The sequence below is a fragment of the Bombyx mandarina genome, chromosome 26 (assembly GCF_030267445.1).
Source record: "Bombyx mandarina strain Sakado chromosome 26, ASM3026744v2".
Classification (NCBI taxonomy): domain Eukaryota; kingdom Metazoa; phylum Arthropoda; class Insecta; order Lepidoptera; family Bombycidae; genus Bombyx; species Bombyx mandarina.
The window spans coordinates 7,456,693-7,474,731 of record NC_143232.1 but is presented as its reverse complement, the minus strand read 5'-3'; the positions used below and the strand labels follow the sequence as shown (position 1 = coordinate 7,474,731).

Here is an 18,039-nt window from a genome sequence, read left to right as displayed (position 1 = left end):
AAAAATTGTAAGTTTTTTTTTTTTGTTTTGTTGCTTAGATGTGTTGTGTAACATCCTTTGGTATTTTCATTTTTTTAGAGACAGTTTAAGAGAAAGTGTACAAAGAGGTTAAATACGATGCACATAATCTCTAGAATGTTCTTGTCGACGTTTTAATCTGTTAAATTTTGAAGTAATATAAATGACGGAGTGACTGGTGACGTCAGCGACGCTTATTTTCATTTATTGGCATTGCTTTTCATAGTGACAATAAATGAGACTCGTGTTCCAATGAATTCCATTTATTGAATTTCAAGTGTACAACAATAACAACAAAGAGCTCCGCTCCGTTCGGCTACTCGATGTATTGTGCGACAATAATCACTGATATTTAAGAGTAGAAAATTGGGGGTAGCTTAGTCATGAATTCTCTTGAATACCGTCTTATACAATTGTTTACATGCGTCGGACTTATATAATTAACCAACAATTTCAACATACAATAACGTAAAAACTAATTTTCAATAAGACCACTAGTTGATTACGCCATATAGTTACAAATCCTGCAAAAAGGCCACATACCTATAAATTCTGTTTGAGACCGTTATTTATATAATCTGTGAGAATTTTGAAATTACCGCCAAAAAGAGCACTATAAAGGTTAAACATATTTATTAAAAATTTAAATAAGACTTGGCCTAAAGGGCTTAGTTACCAGGTCATAAACACCCTAAAAAAAAGTAACCGCCAAAAAAAGAAGTATAGAAGAATTTACCTTATGTACATATAAACACTGAATACGGTCGACTGGCGACTTAAAACCAATCGACGAGGTCGTGCGCTGGTGAAAGTTGATATTTTGAGGCTGTCCTCTAAATTGCAGTAAATTATAATATCTATAGTTTTATAATTCTACTCGCACATAACACAACGAACATAACACAGCAAACATAACAATAACGAATATTTGACATTCCATGTTTTTATTTCCCGCGCGTCTTTTCATTGAGAGACGGCGTTCCCGCGCTCTTGTTACATTCCTAAACATCGTTGACCAAACTGAAATAGTTTTTATAAGAAACTAGATGGTGGATCAGAATCAGCCAGGCTGGTGCCCAGCGTGTGCCAATCCACCACAGTTCTCGTGACAGTTACGGAATCGGGAGCACACAAGGTCCTACCTTTTTTCCCCTGCCTAAGCTGATAGCCTTGAGAGGCTATTTCAGCGTAACCTTAACTTAACTAGTAGGTGAGCTCACGGGGCTCAAACCTGACGACGTTGCTAACACAAACCCTAGCAAGAGCCGTGCTTCGCAGAATCTACCACCGGATCGTAAACGCGACTCACTGAGAAGATCCGGCGAGAAACTCAGTGGGATGTGTCTGAGGGTTAATTTAGTCGTCGAGCCCTTCGTCGCAATCGACGGGTTCGACGAGAACGATGACCGGGGTCCTACCACTGACTATGTTTTCGGCTCCCGCAACATACACAAGGACATAATTATTTTGGATTACACTGAAATGATAAAAAAAACTTTAAACAAAGAAAATGTTAAATATATTTTTATTTGAAAGTGAAATACTGCTGCAACATTACGTGTATTGCCCAAAGCCTAGAACTTTGCCCGAACACTGATATTACCTTCAAACAAGTATTGACGATAGGCAGCGACTTGGCCATGCTTCTGGCATTGCCGATGACCATGAGCGACGGTGACAATAAACCGTTAGATGGACCGTATGTTTATATACGTACACGGCAAATAAGCTTCCAACGATATTTTCGATAATGAACTTTTTAAAGGGATTTTATGACCTGGTAGCTAAGACCTTTAAGTCATGTCTTATTTTAATTTATATTCTTATATTTATGAAAAATGATGATTCGGAGTGAAATGAAAAGAAAATGATTAATTTGAGACATTAATCAACTGGGATGAGATTAAATGAAATGAGACGATATGGGATGAAATATAATCTTAGTAAAACGGTGGTCATTTACTAAGATTTTTACTTTTTGGAGGATCCCGAGAAGTTACGTCCAGCGGCTTTGTTTCATTTTTGCACTTTCACAGATATTAAACAGTTAGTAAACCACCGTTGTTACAAATTTAAACCTGAAGAAACACTAAATAGACAAAATAAAACAAATCACACAACATCACTCCTCGCGTTCCCGCCGAAAAGTCTCGATAATGAACTTCCAAAAAATTACTCGAATACCCGCAGACATCAATAAAAATAAAAATAGTATTACCAAATAAAAGTCATGAAATATTCAAAAATATATTTTATCACATAACTACAAAACTTACAACTATATTAACACATTAACTACATTAACAGTCTTCGGACACACAGATCATAAAACTAGTCTATTTGATTAATTTACTGCACATTAATCATGTCAATAACAATGTTTTTGACGACCTTGTCACGTTCGGTTTCTCGCAAGTAACAAGCAAATACCTGTTAGTAATTTGCTATACGATTATTTTTAAAATATTAGTTTCCTTGCTATCCAAGTCAAAATAACACAGCGACCATACCCTCAACGTCCTAACCGACTTGACGGTACGAAGGAAGAATACCCCATCACCAGTAAATAAGCTGAAAATCGATTCGAAAATTTTGAGAATAGCTACTGTTTAGAGCAAGTATTACATTCGTTCACGGATACTAGAATAGGTAGTATTTCCGAGAACTGATACGATATTATCGGATACATCCGTAAAGTTTCTATTTCTAAGATGAGTTCTAAAGGGGAATAGCTACTGTTTAGAGCAAGTATTAGATTCTTTGACGGATACTAGAACAGGTAGTATTTCCGAGAACTGATACGATATTACCGGATACATCCGTAAAGTTTCTAAGATGAGTTCTAAAGGGGAATAGCTACTGTTTAGAGCAAGTATTAGATTCGTTCACGGATACTAGAATAGGTAGTATTTCCGAGAACTGATACGATATTATCGGATACATCCGTAAAGTTCTAAGATGAGTTCTAAAGGGGAATAGCTACTGTTTAGAGCAAGTATTAGATTCGTTTACGGATACTAGAATAGATAGTATTTCCGAGACCTGATACGATATTATCGGATACATCCGTAAAGTTTCTAAGATGAGTTCCAAAGGGGAATAGCTACTGTTTAGAGCAAGTATTAGATTCGTTCACGGATACTAGAATAGATAGTATTTCCGAGACCTGATACGATATTATCGATATATCCATCGAAGAGAATAAAGTTTCTAAGATGTGTTCTCAAGAGACAATAACTATTATTCATGTTCAGTTAATCGATACTGGGTTGTACAGTGTAATTAAAACATAAATGGATATAGTAATATTAGTAATTACGCTGCCTCTATGGACCTTTTACTGGTGGTAGGACGTCTTGTGAGTCCGCGCGGGTAGGTACCACCACCCTGCCTATTTCTGCCGTGAAGCAGTAATGCGTTTCGGTTTGAAGGGTGGGGCAGCCGTTGTAACTATACTGAGACCTTAGAACTTATATCTCAAGGTGGGTGGCACATTTACGTTGTGGATATCTATGGGCTCCAGTAACCACCACCAGGTGGGCTGTGAGCTCGTCCACCCATCTAAGCAATAAAAAAAAAAAAAACCTATTCCGAAATTTAAGAGCAGATTTCTCCACTCACACATATCTATTCGATTAATTAATTATTGTTTGGAACATCGACAAAAACGAGACATACACAATACGATTTTTCATAATCATTTAACGCAGTTCAGCTGACGCGCGAGGTCAACGCCCCGGCGAGTCAATTCGATTTCGATTGCGGGCTTTGGTTCTTGTTAAAAGTTTAATCAATAGTTAATTAAACTAACGTCCGTCCGCTAACCAATATTGATTCGCAATCTCTGACACTTCAAAACTTGGATTCATTTTATGTATTCCATTTTCTCTTTTGTTTGGATATTAACATTTTTGGAAAATATTAATTCGAATTTTCCAATAGCTCACACAGACTCGACGATAGGAATAAAGAATGCAAAGAAAATGAGGAAAAGCGCAAAACAAACATTCCGGTAAATAGGTCGATGTGTTTTCAAGAAAAACCCAACTTTACACTAGAACCTTAAATATATGGTAAAAAGTCGATTAACCCAAAATGTAAGTTACGACATTACGAAAAGCGATAGCGAACAAATTTTCAACTCGTATTTTTTTGTAGATATAACTTAAGACGCATTTACTGATGATAGGTAATGTCGCCAGCCAACACGGACCATAGAGCCATACTCTGTTTCTTCCGGGACGTTATCTACTAAGCAACACAAAACGATTTTGTCTTGAGACACCTTGAGGTAGACCGGACAGCTGTGCCCTCCATGGGCAATTATCACACGTTACGTTATTCGTATTCTTTACATATGCTGTCCATGGACATCAACACGTCGCATATGCTGGCCGCGAAGGCTTTGACGTCGTCGCTCCTCTGTATCTTGAGACTGGCGCTGTAGAGGCTCTTGTACATGTGGGCGAGCCTCTCGTAGTCCCTGTTGGCCTTGGCGCGGCAGTACTGGATGGCGCTCCGCAGCGCGTGGTGCAGGCGGCTCTCGTACAGCGCCAGGAGGCTGCGCTCGGAGCTGGTGGCGCGCTCCTCCCCCTCCTCGGGTCGCTGAGGAGGCTGCTCCTCCGGGGCGCGGTCCCTCAGCAGCCGCATCACGGACTGGCACTGTCGCAGCAGCTGTATGGCCGTCTGGAGAGACTTCAGCTTCAAGCTCGGCGACACTGCGGCGGACAGAGACACACCTGGTGTTAAGTGGTTACCGGAGCCCATAGACATCTACAACGTAAATGCGCCACGCACCTTGAGATATAAGTTCTAAGTTCTCTAGTATAGTTACAACGGCTGCCCCACCCTTCAAACCGAAACGCATTACTGCTTCACAGCAGGAATAGGCAGGGCGGTGGTACCTACCCGTGCAGACTCACAAGAGGTCCTACCAGCAGTAATTATGCAAACTATAATTTTGCGGGTTTGGTTTTTATTACACGATGATTCCTATACCTTGGAAGTCAATTGTTGAGTACATATTTCATTAGAAAAATTGGTACCCGCCTGCGGGGTTCGAACACCGGTGCATCGCTACATACGAATGCACCGGACGTCTTATCCTCTAGGCCACGACGACTTCACTATTGTACTAGGGGGCGGGAAGGTACCTGCGGCTTGAGTCTCCATGAGCGCGACGTGTTCACACTGCACGGTGAGGAACATGGCGGCGTCCTCCAGCGCGGCGAACATGTTGGCCGCCTGCGCGTAGTACGAGCTCGTGCTGCTCACGAGGGTGCGCCGTCGGGGACCGTCCTCTGACGTCAGTCTGCACATACACACACACTTGTACTAGGTTAATGGAGACCACGGACATCACCGAGTGAGGCGTGGTGTCGAACAGTCTCAAATGTACACATATCTGTGTGCTTAGTGCGAGCTTTTTAACGTTCTCGATAGCGTAAAAGTTAACTCTGTACGGAGTTGGAACAGCGCCCCCAGCGGCAAACCTTCCAACTCCATACAGATTTGAGTAGCGTGAAGTTCAGCATTAAAGCTTATATAAGTTTAGGGGTCAGCCCACCTGTACTGCGCGTGGTAGAGGGAGCCCAGCTTGTGGTAGATCATGGCGGCGCGGAACTGGTACAGGTACTGGCGCGGCCCGGGGCTCGTGGGGCAGTACTTCAGCGCGTGCTTGAACGCCTCCGACACCTCGGGAACTTCCTGGTTTGCAACAGATACCTCACGACAGATCAGTTGGCTGTGTTATTTATTTATCTATACTAGTGGTCCCGCGGTAGTCGAAATTCGACTATAATTAACTGAAATTATAAGTTGGTAGACTGTTATGATTCTATCGTCAAATACTATTATACTTCTGTAAGATTTCGCCAAGACTACACTTTAGATAAATATTAATAACGACAAACCATAATTAAAAATATAAATAATCTATATATTAATACGTGAAGCAAAAAGTTTGTATCCCTTTTTACGAAAATTGCGCTTACGGAGGAGCATGAAATTTTGCACACTTATAGAGAATATAGAGAAGAAGTGCACAATGCTAATATTTTTTTCAAATAATGCATAAAAGACACATTAAATCAATAAAGAAAACACTACACACACTACAAACCATGTGCTTGACGCACACACGCATGCATACTATTTATTGTAAAACTTTTGTTCTTGACGTCTGTGGTCAAATTGAGAATAGATTAAATATTGTTTGTCTTTATTAATATTTTTTTATATAGTAGCCTTGGCGAAATTTGTTATAATAAAAGTATAAAATACAATCATAATAGTGTACAAACTTACAATTCCAATTAATTAATTATAGTCGAATTTCGACTACTGCGGGACCTCTAGTTATGTTAAATGTACAATAAGAAATGTAACAGATTTAGACAATGTAACAAGAATGAGAAGTGAAAATGAAAATATATCGAAAAAAAAAAAAATGCAGGCAAAAAAATAAAATAAAAAATAATAAGCAGAGAAACGAAAATTATAAAAGAACGAAATACGAACCCAACATTACAAATAGTGAAAAATAAAATTGGAAAAATAGCAAATAAGCCTAAAAAATGTCCCTGACAATGAATCGTCAGGGGAAAGCGCATTTAAAAAAAAAGGCGGTTACCGGAGCCCATAGACATCTACAAAGTAAATGCGCCACCCACTTTGAGATATGAGTTCTAAGGTCTCAAGTATACTTATAACGGCTGCCCCGCCCTTCAAACCGAAATGCATCACGGCAGAAATAGGCGGGGTGGTGGTACCTGCCCGCGCGGACTCACAAGTTAGCGGAGTAAGTCCGGAGCGCGGGATCAGCGGGACTCACCAGCGCGTACAGGCCGGGCTGGTCCTGCATGAGCACGGCGCGCGTGTACAGGTGGCAGGACAGCTCCCAGCACACCAGCTCCCACACGCTGCCCCACGCGCACGCCTCGCGCGGACCCAGCAGCCGCAGCGCCGACTGGTACAACTCCTCGGCCTGGCTGTACAGGCTGCGCTTCTCTGCGCTGTTCACAAACATTACAACAATCGCCAAGAAGTCCGGGTTTACTGGTGTCCGCACGGGTAGGTACCACCCCTCCCCGCCTATTTCAGCCATGAAGCAGAGCCCTTCGTCGCAAGCGATGGGTTCGACGAGGACTGTGACCGGTGCTTGTGGTACCTAAAAGCACCGTTAATGGATCGGGAGGATCCGTAAGGACGTGTTTAGGACGACGTCGACTTCGGTCCACAGGATCGGAAACATGGCCCCAATAATTATGCTATATATTATCACCGTTTAATTTACATTGTTCATACTCACTTGGGGTTCATACTCACTTGGGGCTCATTCTCACTTGGGGTTCATTCTCACTTGGGGTTCATACTCACTTGGGGTTCATTCTCACTTGGGGTTCATTCTCACTTGGGGTTCATACTCACTTGGGATTCGTACTCACTTGGGGTTCATACACTCTTGGGGGTCATACATACTTGGGGGTCATACACACTTGGAGGTCATACTCACTTGGGGTTTATACTTACTTGAAGCCCCCTTGGTCACAATGCGCCTTGAACCTGAGGTACCTCCCCTTGTTGCAGTACAGCAGCGCCAGATTCGGTATGTCATTGACCATTCGGAACGTCTCGGTGGCTTCGTTCAGACACTCCAATGATTTCTTGGACATGGTCTGGAACTGCTTGTACAGTAGCTTAGCTTTGGGCGCTTTTTGGTCCGTTTCCTCGGCGTATTTCATGTAAATTTCTGAAACAATAAAATTCATTGTTTCTAATAAAAAATCAGATAGCCAATCACTGCATAGTATAAAACAAAGTCGCTTTCTCTGTCCCTATATCTGTCCGTATGTATGCTTAAATTTTTAAAACTACGCAACGGATTTTGATGCGGTTTTTGTTAATAGATAGAGTGATTGAAGAGGAAGGTTTATAATAATATGTATAATAACATCCATTAAATAGTGGAGAAATCAATAATAAATTACAGTTTCCGAAGCGAAGCGAGGGCGGGTCGCTAGTTAAGTAATATTCGAAAGTTCTTTGCAAACTTTTTTGGACAAGCTTCGCTTCGCTTCGACAGTGATCGCGGGTAACATCACGGAACTCAGCTAGTACCTAATAAAAATTATATACGTGCTTCAACTTCGAGCAAGGATAAAAGTTCCCCTAAAAAGCCTGGTGTACTCACGCTGGGCGTCGTTCATGTATCTGACGGCGAGCTCGTTGAGGACCGAGGCCAGCCTCCTCAGCAGCTCGTCCCTCTTGTCGTGAGTGACCCTCACGGCGCGCCTGTAGTAGTCACACGACATAATCATCGCTGAGGTCTCGCTCGTCGGTAAGCTTATATCTGCGAAAGTTTTATTAATAACTTTGAAGTCATCGTGGCCTAAGGGATAAGACGTCCGGTGCATACGTGTTGAGCGATGCACCGGTGTTCGAATCCCGCAGGCGAGTACCAGTTTTTTTAATGAATTACGTACTCGATAAATGTTCACGATTGACTTCCACGATGAAGGAATAACATCGTGTAATAAAAATGAACGCCCCCGCAACTGGTGTAGGGAGACCAACACTCAAATAAATATTAACCTATCCATTAACAACATGTATTTTCTACATGGATACCAAGTTTCAAGTCAATCGGATGCACGGTTCAGTAGTTATAACGGAACATCCGTAAAAACCACTGTAGATTTATATATTAGTATAGATAAATCAGGAGCAGAGGGCGCTAGTGGCGGGGAATCTAAGGGCCATCTGTTGTACTTCCCTGAGGTCGAACCCATTGGTCGTCGAAGCCTTATGACATGTTTTTTTTTTAAATTATTTATTGCATAAATGACTGGACGAGCTCACCCGGTGTTAAATGGTGGACATCTACAATGTAAATGCCGCCACCCACTTTGAGATATAAGTTCTAAGGTCTCAGTATAGTTACAACGGCTTTGAAGGGTGGGGTACCCTTCAAACCTAAGCCAATGCATAACAATCACATTAAAAAAAAACATTACAAACACTACCATGTATTTGGCACACCCACGCATGCATACTATTTGTTTATTGTCAAACTTTTCTTATTGCTCTTAGTCTGTGGTCGAGTTGGGAATAGATCAAATATTGTTGGTCTTTATTAATATCGCCTAAATTGGCGAAATCTGTGATCATAGAAGTAGTCTTTGATAATCATAATAGTGTACAAACTTATAATTTCAACTAATTATAGTCGAATTTTGACTACCGGGAGGCCATTAGTGATCTGTAGAAAGGCAAAGGGTCTCACGTAGGTCAAAGAAAGGCAAAGGGTCTCACGTAGGTCAAAGAAAGGCAAAGGGTCTCACCTAGGTCAAAGAAAGGCAAAGGGTCTCACGTAGGTCAAAGAAAGGCAAAGGGTCTCACGTAGGTCAAAGAAAGGCAAAGGGTCTCACCTAGGTCAAAGAAAGGCAAAGGGTCTCACCTAGGTCAAAGAAAGGCAAAGGGTCTCACGTAGGTCAAAGAAAGGAAAGGGTCTCACCTAGGTCAAAGAAAGGCAAAGGGTCTCACGTAGGTCAAAGAAAGGCAAAGGGTCTCACGTAGGTCAAAGAAAGGCAAAGGGTCTCACCTAGGTCAAAGAAAGGCAAAGGGTCTCACCTAGGTCAAAGAAAGGCAAAGGGTCTCACGTAGGTCAAAGAAAGGAAAGGGTCTCACCTAGGTCAAAGAAAGGCAAAGGGTCTCACGTAGGTCAAAGAAAGGCAAAGGGTCTCACGTAGGTCAAAGAAAGGCAAAGGGTCTCACCTAGGTCAAAGAAAGGCAAAGGGTCTCACCTAGGTCAAAGAAAGGCAAAGGGTCTCACCTAGGTCAAAGTCATCCGAAGCGACACCCTCGACCTCCTCGGTCATGTCGCTCTCGATCTCCGCCTTCAGCCCGCTGTCCGTGTCGTGGTCCGTCTCGAACTGCTTCCTGTACGTGTCCAGACTGCCCCAGTGCTTGCTCAGCTGAAAATAATTATCGCCGACCCTGCCCAGGAGGCAGCTGGCGTCCACCACTTTACTCTTGATGATCATGTTGCTCAGCAGCTTCTGGCACTTGGATGCTATATCGATGTACTTTAAGGAGAAGCCGTACTGCTCGTTGACGTAGCTGTACTCAGCGAGGGTGGCGCACGCTAAGCATATCTTCTCATACAGCAACGTTTTCAAATGTAGCTTCCAAGCGAAGTTGTCGTCCCTGTTCGGTTCGTGCCACGACGGAAACACTTTCTTCTCCTTCCGAATCAAAATGGCGTTCTTGTCTATGGGTTTCGTTTCCACTAACGAGCCACTCGTATCGGGCGGGTTTTCGCTCAACTTATTGGTCTTCTCGCTGTTCTTTCGGTCTCGTTTACGTCTCCGGCCCCGGGAGCGTTCTTTGAGCTCTTTATTGATTGGCTCGTAGTTCATTTTGATCGGTTCGTATGGGTTCGCCATTTTGGGGTGTTGTTCTTCGACGATGATCTGCTGCTTGAGTCGCTCCCTCTCCTCCTGCTTGCACTTGTCGATGGTGACGTTGTGCAGCGCCAGCAGCCCCCGCAGCGCGTGCAGGAGCGCCCGGCCGCAGCGCGCGGGCACGGCCACTCCCAGCCCGCTGGAGCCCGACGCCTTGCCTTTCTCCTCCTGGTGGTAGTGTTTTATTGACCACTCTGATGAGGTTTCCGAAGGAAAGCCCACAATAAGCCTTCAACATCACAAAACCTCACAGGGTCATAATAGTGAACTTCTAATTTCAATTAATGATAGTCGAATTTCGACTACTGGGAGACCATTAGTTTACATTTAATTAACATCAGATGAAAGAACCATAAAGAACTCACCCCGATGCTGTTCCTCACGCGATCCCCGATATCTCTAAGCTCCAGCCCCCTGATCTGCACGGCGAGAGCCTTCTCAATCACTTCCTCTTTCTCGCACTCATTGTCGTTCTTATCTTGCGTCTCTTTCTCCTCGGCAGGTTTACCAGTGGATAAGTTTTCGTACATCTGTCCCCTATCAGAATACTCCGGGCTCATGAAATCGACATCTTCGTTGTCGGAGTCGGAGTTTTCATCTGAAATAATTTTGACAATATTCATTATTGGTCACTTTAGACAAAAAAAAATTATTGCTTACCTGAGTGGACGAGCTCACAGCCCACCTGGTGTTAAGCCCATAGACATCTATAACGTAAATGCGCCACCCATCTTGAGATATAAGTTCTAAGATCTCAATTATAGTTACAACGGCTGCCCCACCCTTCAAACCGAAACGCATTACTGCTTCACGGCAGAAATAGGCAGGGTGGTGGTACCCGTGCGGACTCACAAGAGGTCCTACCACCAGTAGATCCGGTTGAATTTGCCGAGCAGAGATCGAATATCTACGAAGTTAACATTTTATACAATTGACTCCAATATATTGAAGATGTGACGGTATATGACATCTCGTGTGCAACAATACATATTGTACCAAACCTACCAAACAACTATGAATCCTGTCGTGCCGACCCTACCTGAACAGTTGAGAGCCAGTAAAACGCAAGAGTTACCTTTGAAGTCTGGGCAGGCCGGGTTGGTGGTGGCGGGCACGTACAGGTCGGACAGCATGTAGTGCGAGGAGGCCACTATCTGCGGGTACCTCTCCACCTTCAGCAGCTCCACCACGTGCTCCAGCAGCTGGCGCACGTGCTTCGTGCGGTTCGTCAGCCTGCGGACGATCCAGCACTTGACCTTACGACAGCCGCGTAGGTCACCGGTGCCCTACGCGGCGCACTCGAGTAATTATGCCGATTTCTGTTACTTAGGCGCTTATCGAGTAGGCCAGCCCAAGGTGGGCCTTAGACTGGTCCAATATGCCTCTCCAGACTGCTCTGTTCAGGGCTTTCAGTTCCTGACCTTCCTAGAGTTTCCTACCAGTTCCTGACACCGATAGCTTTGAGGTGTAGTAGACTCTGGGAAAGACGAATCTTAAGACACTGAGTGTAAATCTATTTCTAAGAAACTTAAAACAAACGTTAAAAATAAAAGAAGGCAAAGTATTAAGCAATCCAGGGGCCTTAGTAAAAGAAATCGACATAATTACTTCAGTGGGCCGCGTAGGGCACCGGTGACCTACACGACAGCCGAAGGGTTAATTAACTCAGAGCCAGTCACCAAAAAGCTTGGTTATTTATTAAACTATTAAGCCTATTGATCGTCCCTTTCCCTCAACGCGATCAGTACGAACTAGTGCGTCTAACGTTTTTTTTTATTTTGTTTATTGCTTAGATGGGTGGACGAGCTCACGGCCCACTTAGTGTGAAATGGTTACCGGAGCCCATAGACATCTACAACGAAAATGCTGCCACCCACCTTGAGACATGAGTTCTAAGATCTCAGTATAGTTACAACGGCTGCCCCACCCTTAAAAACCGAAACGCATTACCGCTTCACGGCAGAAATAGGCAGAGCGGTGGTATCTACCCGCGCGGACTCTCAAGAGTTCCTACCACCAGTAAATTAATGATGACCAGATTAATGATAAATGTACTAAAGACTGAAGAGATCCATTCGAAAAAAAACTGTAGTGTCCATGGACACCAGTAAGACATGACATAAGGTGGAACGCTATAATATATTTCACGTTTTGTTATAATTGCAATCCATTCTGTGAACCCACCTCATATTCCTGGCGACCCGGTACAGCAGCATGGCCACGGGCGTCGTGAAGGGGTTGTCCAGCGTGTCGGGGCACAGCGACGTGAGGTCGTACAGCTTGACCACGTCGTCGTGAGGCCCTTTGAAGAGCCAGTACGTGTGACCCGCTTTCGTAGCGTTCGACTTCAAAAATGAAAGTATGTTCTGGGCAACGTTCCTTATGACTTTCGGCGAAAACCTTGAATCCTCCATGTTGGGCAGGTCCTCGGTCTTCATCGGCTCGTATTTCTGGACTATACCATCTAAGTGGTAGCACATCAGCACCTCAGGCACGTTGCACATCAGGTTGTCCAGCCAGTAGTCGATCCCGGTTAGCACGTTGATGGGTTCCCTGGCGTCGCGCAGCCGGAGACTGACGCAGGGCCGGTCCTTGTCGCCGAAGATCGGGAGGTCGCTGCCGATCAGCATGTGGATGTCCTCGAAAGTCCATAGAACGTTTCTGTTGTACAGGTGGACGTTAGGTGGCTCTTCGTGTCTGGTCTCCGGCTCCGGGAGAAACGGACCTGAAGGATGAACACCTCCTCGCCTTAAATTTGTATGTTTATTTTCATATTTAGACCATAGATTAGGTAGCAAACGTAAAATTTCATTGTGAAGTGACACAACACATGATATTTGACGAATGCCTGAATCTGCCTGAATGCCTGTATATGTACATAGTTACAACGGCTGCCTCACCCTTCAAACCGAAACGCATTACTGCTTCACGGCAGAAATAGGCAAAGCGGTTGTACCTACCCACGCGGACTCACAAGAGTTCCTACCACCTACCTTCACCGTGGAAGTCAATCGTGAACATTATCATTTGTTTTTTTTAGTTATTTTTTTACATTAAACAACTTTTTCTTTTTTTTTTTTTGATGACCCTACCATCTGTCAGTGCAGGTACATAGAGGCCATTTTCGATTCGTTTGTTTACTGACGCGGCTTGTATGTGTGTGCTGCGGGGGGCATGTACCGGTGATGCAGGCGGGCGCGGGGGGCAGCGGGGGCGGCGCGGCGGGGGGCTCGGCCACGCTGTGCGACAGGAACTTGTGGGTCAGCGCGCTGCTCGCCGGGCCCAGGCGGAGCAACGTGCGCTCCTGAACGACGCACATCACCAGAATTAGAGCAACCACGCAACATAACAATTATCGAGAAATAATCTTCTAGTGTAGCTAAGTCTGACGAGGATATCTACTAAGTTAATTAGGTTTAAAAAGTCCTTATAGATGATGACCTTTCTGGATGTTTTTTTTTTTATAACGCCATCTTGTTGTATCTTTAAAGCAGTTAGTTGCCCTCAATTAAGAAAAATAGTATTATTATTCGCCAATAGATGTCGGGAAGAGTTGATTATTGAAAACACGAATAAAACAACATTTTCTAAAAATAAATCGTAGCTAGATCGATTTGTCGCCCCCTAAATCCCCTGTATACTAAATTTTATGAAAATTGTTGGAGCTGTTTCCGAGATTCAGATTATATATATACAAGAACTTCTCGTTTGAAAGGTATAAGATATTAAAAAGTACATAAGAATCGAAATCGATTGGTGTGCGACCAGGAACGTCCCTGTGACTGTGAACGAACCAGATAACAAAGCCGTACCTGTTCAGACATAGTCTTTAATATGTTCTCGTAAAAGAAGTCCTTCAGCCAGGACCACTCCGACTTCATCAGGTAGTCGTAGACGTCGAAATCGTCCAGTAGCAGGGTATTCTCGACCCGGTGCACCATCATACTAACCTGCCGACAAATTGAGGGGAAATCAATAATAATATATAAATAAGACTGAGATGAGGTCAGGTTCATATCCTGTAGGCCAAGTTCTCGAGTTTCAGTAAATTTTTAGTAGGTTGCTGTCGTGTAATTGACATAAGATAGTGAAAGATAGAATAAAAAATCTAACGTTCCCGCCACCTGATCCTGTGATAGTCTACTTAACTTGCAAACTTATTTTTGAAATGTTACATTTAATTTTGTATAATAGACGATAATTTAAAGAAGTAAATAAATTGTACATTGGTTGGTGAATATCATTACGGTGCATCGAAACAAGATTAAGTGCAGACTTACAGTGCCATTGGGTTGATAAGGTAACTTGAGCAATTTCTTGATACATTCAGCACCAGATATGACATCGACCTCACCCACACAGTCCGGGAACATGTGAGCCATTCGAAAACTGAAAAAAGGTAGAATAAATTTATCTAACAAAATTTCTACATAAAATTTATTGAACTTTTGTTAGATGAAATATTTTTCTCAAAATTGTTTTTGCAAGTTCAACTTTACAATATTATTTTTGAGGTACCAGATAGCAGATTCATTGATATACACACCCTGCTTTTCACATAGGAATATATTATGATGGTTTCAGTAGATTAATGTAGCGAAGTGATCACTTAAATTATTATACCCTGTGTTCCAAGCACCAAACTCATAATATGCAAAACCTTTTCAAATTATTAGTACCTGGATAGCCCTGTGCCTCTAGTCAAGATCTGCTTAAGTCCATAGGAGTCGATGGCTGCTCCCCAGTTAGACGGTGGCATGTTGAGATCGGTGTTACACTGTAGACGAGCATACCCCACTGGACTCTGGAATGCAGTGTACTTCACCACTGCTGTTGATTTGATCTCTGGCGAGGGACTGCGAGACTGGAATAGTATTTATTAGTTTTTTATTGCATTTTGTACTTTGTAAGATTTCTGCAAATCACACAATCAACCATTTTGAATTTATTAAGTTTATATTGATTATATTCCTTGAAATATTGTATAAACTTCACATTTTTACATTAATGTATAATATGTATAATAATATATTTTTGTGTATATGATGAGTTTGTTTAATTTATGCCTCAATGCACCTACCATTTTTTTGTCTTCAGCACCTTTGTTTGACTGATAGACAATGACTTTGGCATTAAACCCGCCAAAGGAAATGAAGTGTTATTAATAAATAAAAAACTACAAAAAACAATCTCAAAGAAAAGCATGAGATGGGGAGTCTGACAGACAAAGACTGAAAATACCACCAATAATTACACTTATAATTAAAGAAATTTTATTTATATCACATAGCATAACAAAGACTTATCAACAACTAACTACTAGAAGCCTGCATAATTGAATATGCAATTTCGAAAAGGGCACATGTCGCATATTTTGTCAAATACGTTTTTTCATATACATGTAATTTTGAGGCTTACCTACACCCATTTTATAATAATTCCAGTAATTTTCAATTGCTAATTAACACTAAAATATATCTCAAAAGTTAATATTTTAAATTTATACTTTAGAAAATAATAATTTTTTTTTTTCATTTCCTGAACATTTTACATTTTCAGAGATGTGCCCTTTCCAAAATTGCATATTCAATTAGAACCCAGGTGTAGTCACAACAAAATAAAAAGTGAATCATGTGCATGACTGCATGATGCAATCTTCATTTACCCATTTACCTTTATACCCATATAATTGTACTCAAAACAGCTCCAAAATATTATGAACTCATTAAATGTGAAAATTGTGGTAAGATTTATGAAATTTATTAATATGACCTATAATTTATATTTTATCTTAAACAGGAAAACAAATAAAATTAATAATAATAAAAATTTATAATATAATATAAATATAAATTAATAAAAATATTTGTGACAATACATATATTTTTATTTACAAAGCTGCGAATGCTCAATTAAAGTTTCAACACATAAGACCCTGTATCATCAATTTAAACATATAAGAATATTTACAAAATCAATATTTATACTCCTTCCTGATTTTTTTTACCATTCTTTTCTTTGTGCTTTTCAATTTGGCTCATAAAGCTTACTTGTACATTTGACATTTTTGCCTTACTGTTTAAAATTTTCGGCAATGACCAAAATTTTCCCCACACTATTGAATAGAGTTCAAGTAAATTTGTCAATGTGCATCTTTGTGCACTATAAGTGGAAAAAGAATAATTATATTTTCTATATTTGTTTTATCAAGTTTCCTGGTGAACCCTGGTTTATTAGCCAGAAATAGTTCAGCTGGTCTAGATGGGGGCCTACTTCAATACAGAGTCTAAGCGACCACCACATTGTAATTTTTATAGTTCAGGATATGTTCGAAAATTTAAATCGCATTTTATTTTATTTATTTAATATACATTACGATTAATGACGCTATTGAATTTAACCAGGATAGCACGGTCAAAAATTACTATTATAGTGATCAAGGACTGTAAACATAAGACACAAAAATGAACTATCACCATTCTGTAGTTCTTAATTAATAAGCAGTCTCTCTGTTTAAAGATTCGTTACGATCAAAAACGGAATTTTATGAAAAATATTTCAGTGTTTGGAAATAATAGGCACTATAAAAATTAATAACAAAAATACATTATTTTAAAGTTAAAAATAGTCATTTCATGCAATTAACCTTAGTTCTCTTCTCTTCATTATTGTTGTCTGCTTCTTCCATTTCAATGATTTTCTTAAATGCTTTACTTTAAAAAATTTCTTCGTAATAATTAATCTAAGTAGTGTACCTACTGAATTTTTTTAAATAGTAATAACATAAAAACAACCCAAAATTTACACTTTGTCAAAAGTGTCAAACAAACAGCCGCACGCAAGTGTCAACATGGTGTTTTTTAATTTTTTATTGTTTCTTACGTCCCTGGATTTTTTTTAGGGACTTTATGACCTGGTAACTAAAACCTTTAGGTCAAATCTTATTTTAATTTTAATGTAAACTTTTTTAAATGAAACGAAACGAAATGAAATTTCAGTAAAATGGTGGTAATTTATTGAGACTTTTGCAGTGGACTTTTTGGAGGATCCCGAGAAGCTACTTTCAGCGGCTTTGTTTCATTTTCCCACATTTGTGCACTTTCACAGATACTAAACAGTTAATAAGTCACCGTTATTACGCATTTAAGCCTGAACTACGCACTAAATCTTCTTCTTCTTCTTCTCTGTCGTTTCCTCATTACTGAGGGTCGTGACCACCTTGGTCCAGTTTTTGCACCAGCTTCCTCCAATGCTGCCTGCATTCGGCCTGCTTAATGGCGCCCGGGACGCTGGTGTTTGTGGCCTCCTTGATAATGTCCGTCCACCTGGTTGGCAATCTTCCTCGACTTCTCTTTCCTTCCACGTGACCTACAACTATTAATTTTTCCAAGTTCTTAGGATTTTGTCGGGCCACGTGTCCGAAGTACTTGAGGAGACGCAGCATACAGATTGTAGATAGACGGGTCTTGACGTTTAGCTCCTCAAGAATTGACACATTTGTTCGGCGCTCCGTCCATGATACGCCCAACATTTTGCGCCAACACCACATTTCAAATGC

General features: G+C 41.4%; 1 protein-coding gene across 1 annotated transcript; it reads right to left on the bottom strand.

Moving 5' to 3' along the window:
* Positions 1-2,252: 2,252 nt before the first annotated feature.
* LOC114241476 (erythroid differentiation-related factor 1) lies at positions 2,253-17,328 on the bottom strand. The gene is made up of 15 exons (XM_028172311.2): positions 17,128-17,328; positions 15,161-15,345; positions 14,762-14,870; positions 14,294-14,431; positions 13,662-13,785; positions 12,666-13,206; positions 11,557-11,714; positions 10,847-11,079; positions 9,851-10,649; positions 8,210-8,368; positions 7,549-7,768; positions 6,851-7,031; positions 5,585-5,724; positions 5,172-5,329; positions 2,253-4,736 (listed from the first exon to the last, which is right to left on the bottom strand). Exons 1-15 carry the CDS (start codon positions 17,167-17,169, stop codon positions 4,357-4,359), a joined length of 3,567 nt encoding a protein of 1,188 aa, XP_028028112.2. The 5' UTR covers positions 17,170-17,328; the 3' UTR covers positions 2,253-4,356.
* Positions 17,329-18,039: the final 711 nt, after the last annotated feature.

Coding starts and splice junctions, on each gene's coding strand:
- LOC114241476 (XM_028172311.2), bottom strand. CDS start 17,169: ATGGAAGAAGCAGACAACAATAATGAAGAGAAGAGAACTAAG. Junction 13,786..14,293: donor TAAAGACTATGTCTGAACAG/GTACGGCTTTGT, acceptor TGCGTCGTTCAG/GAGCGCACGTTGCTCCGCCT. Junction 4,737..5,171: donor CATGGAGACTCAAGCCGCAG/GTACCTTCCCGC, acceptor TGTCCGCCGCAG/TGTCGCCGAGCTTGAAGCTG.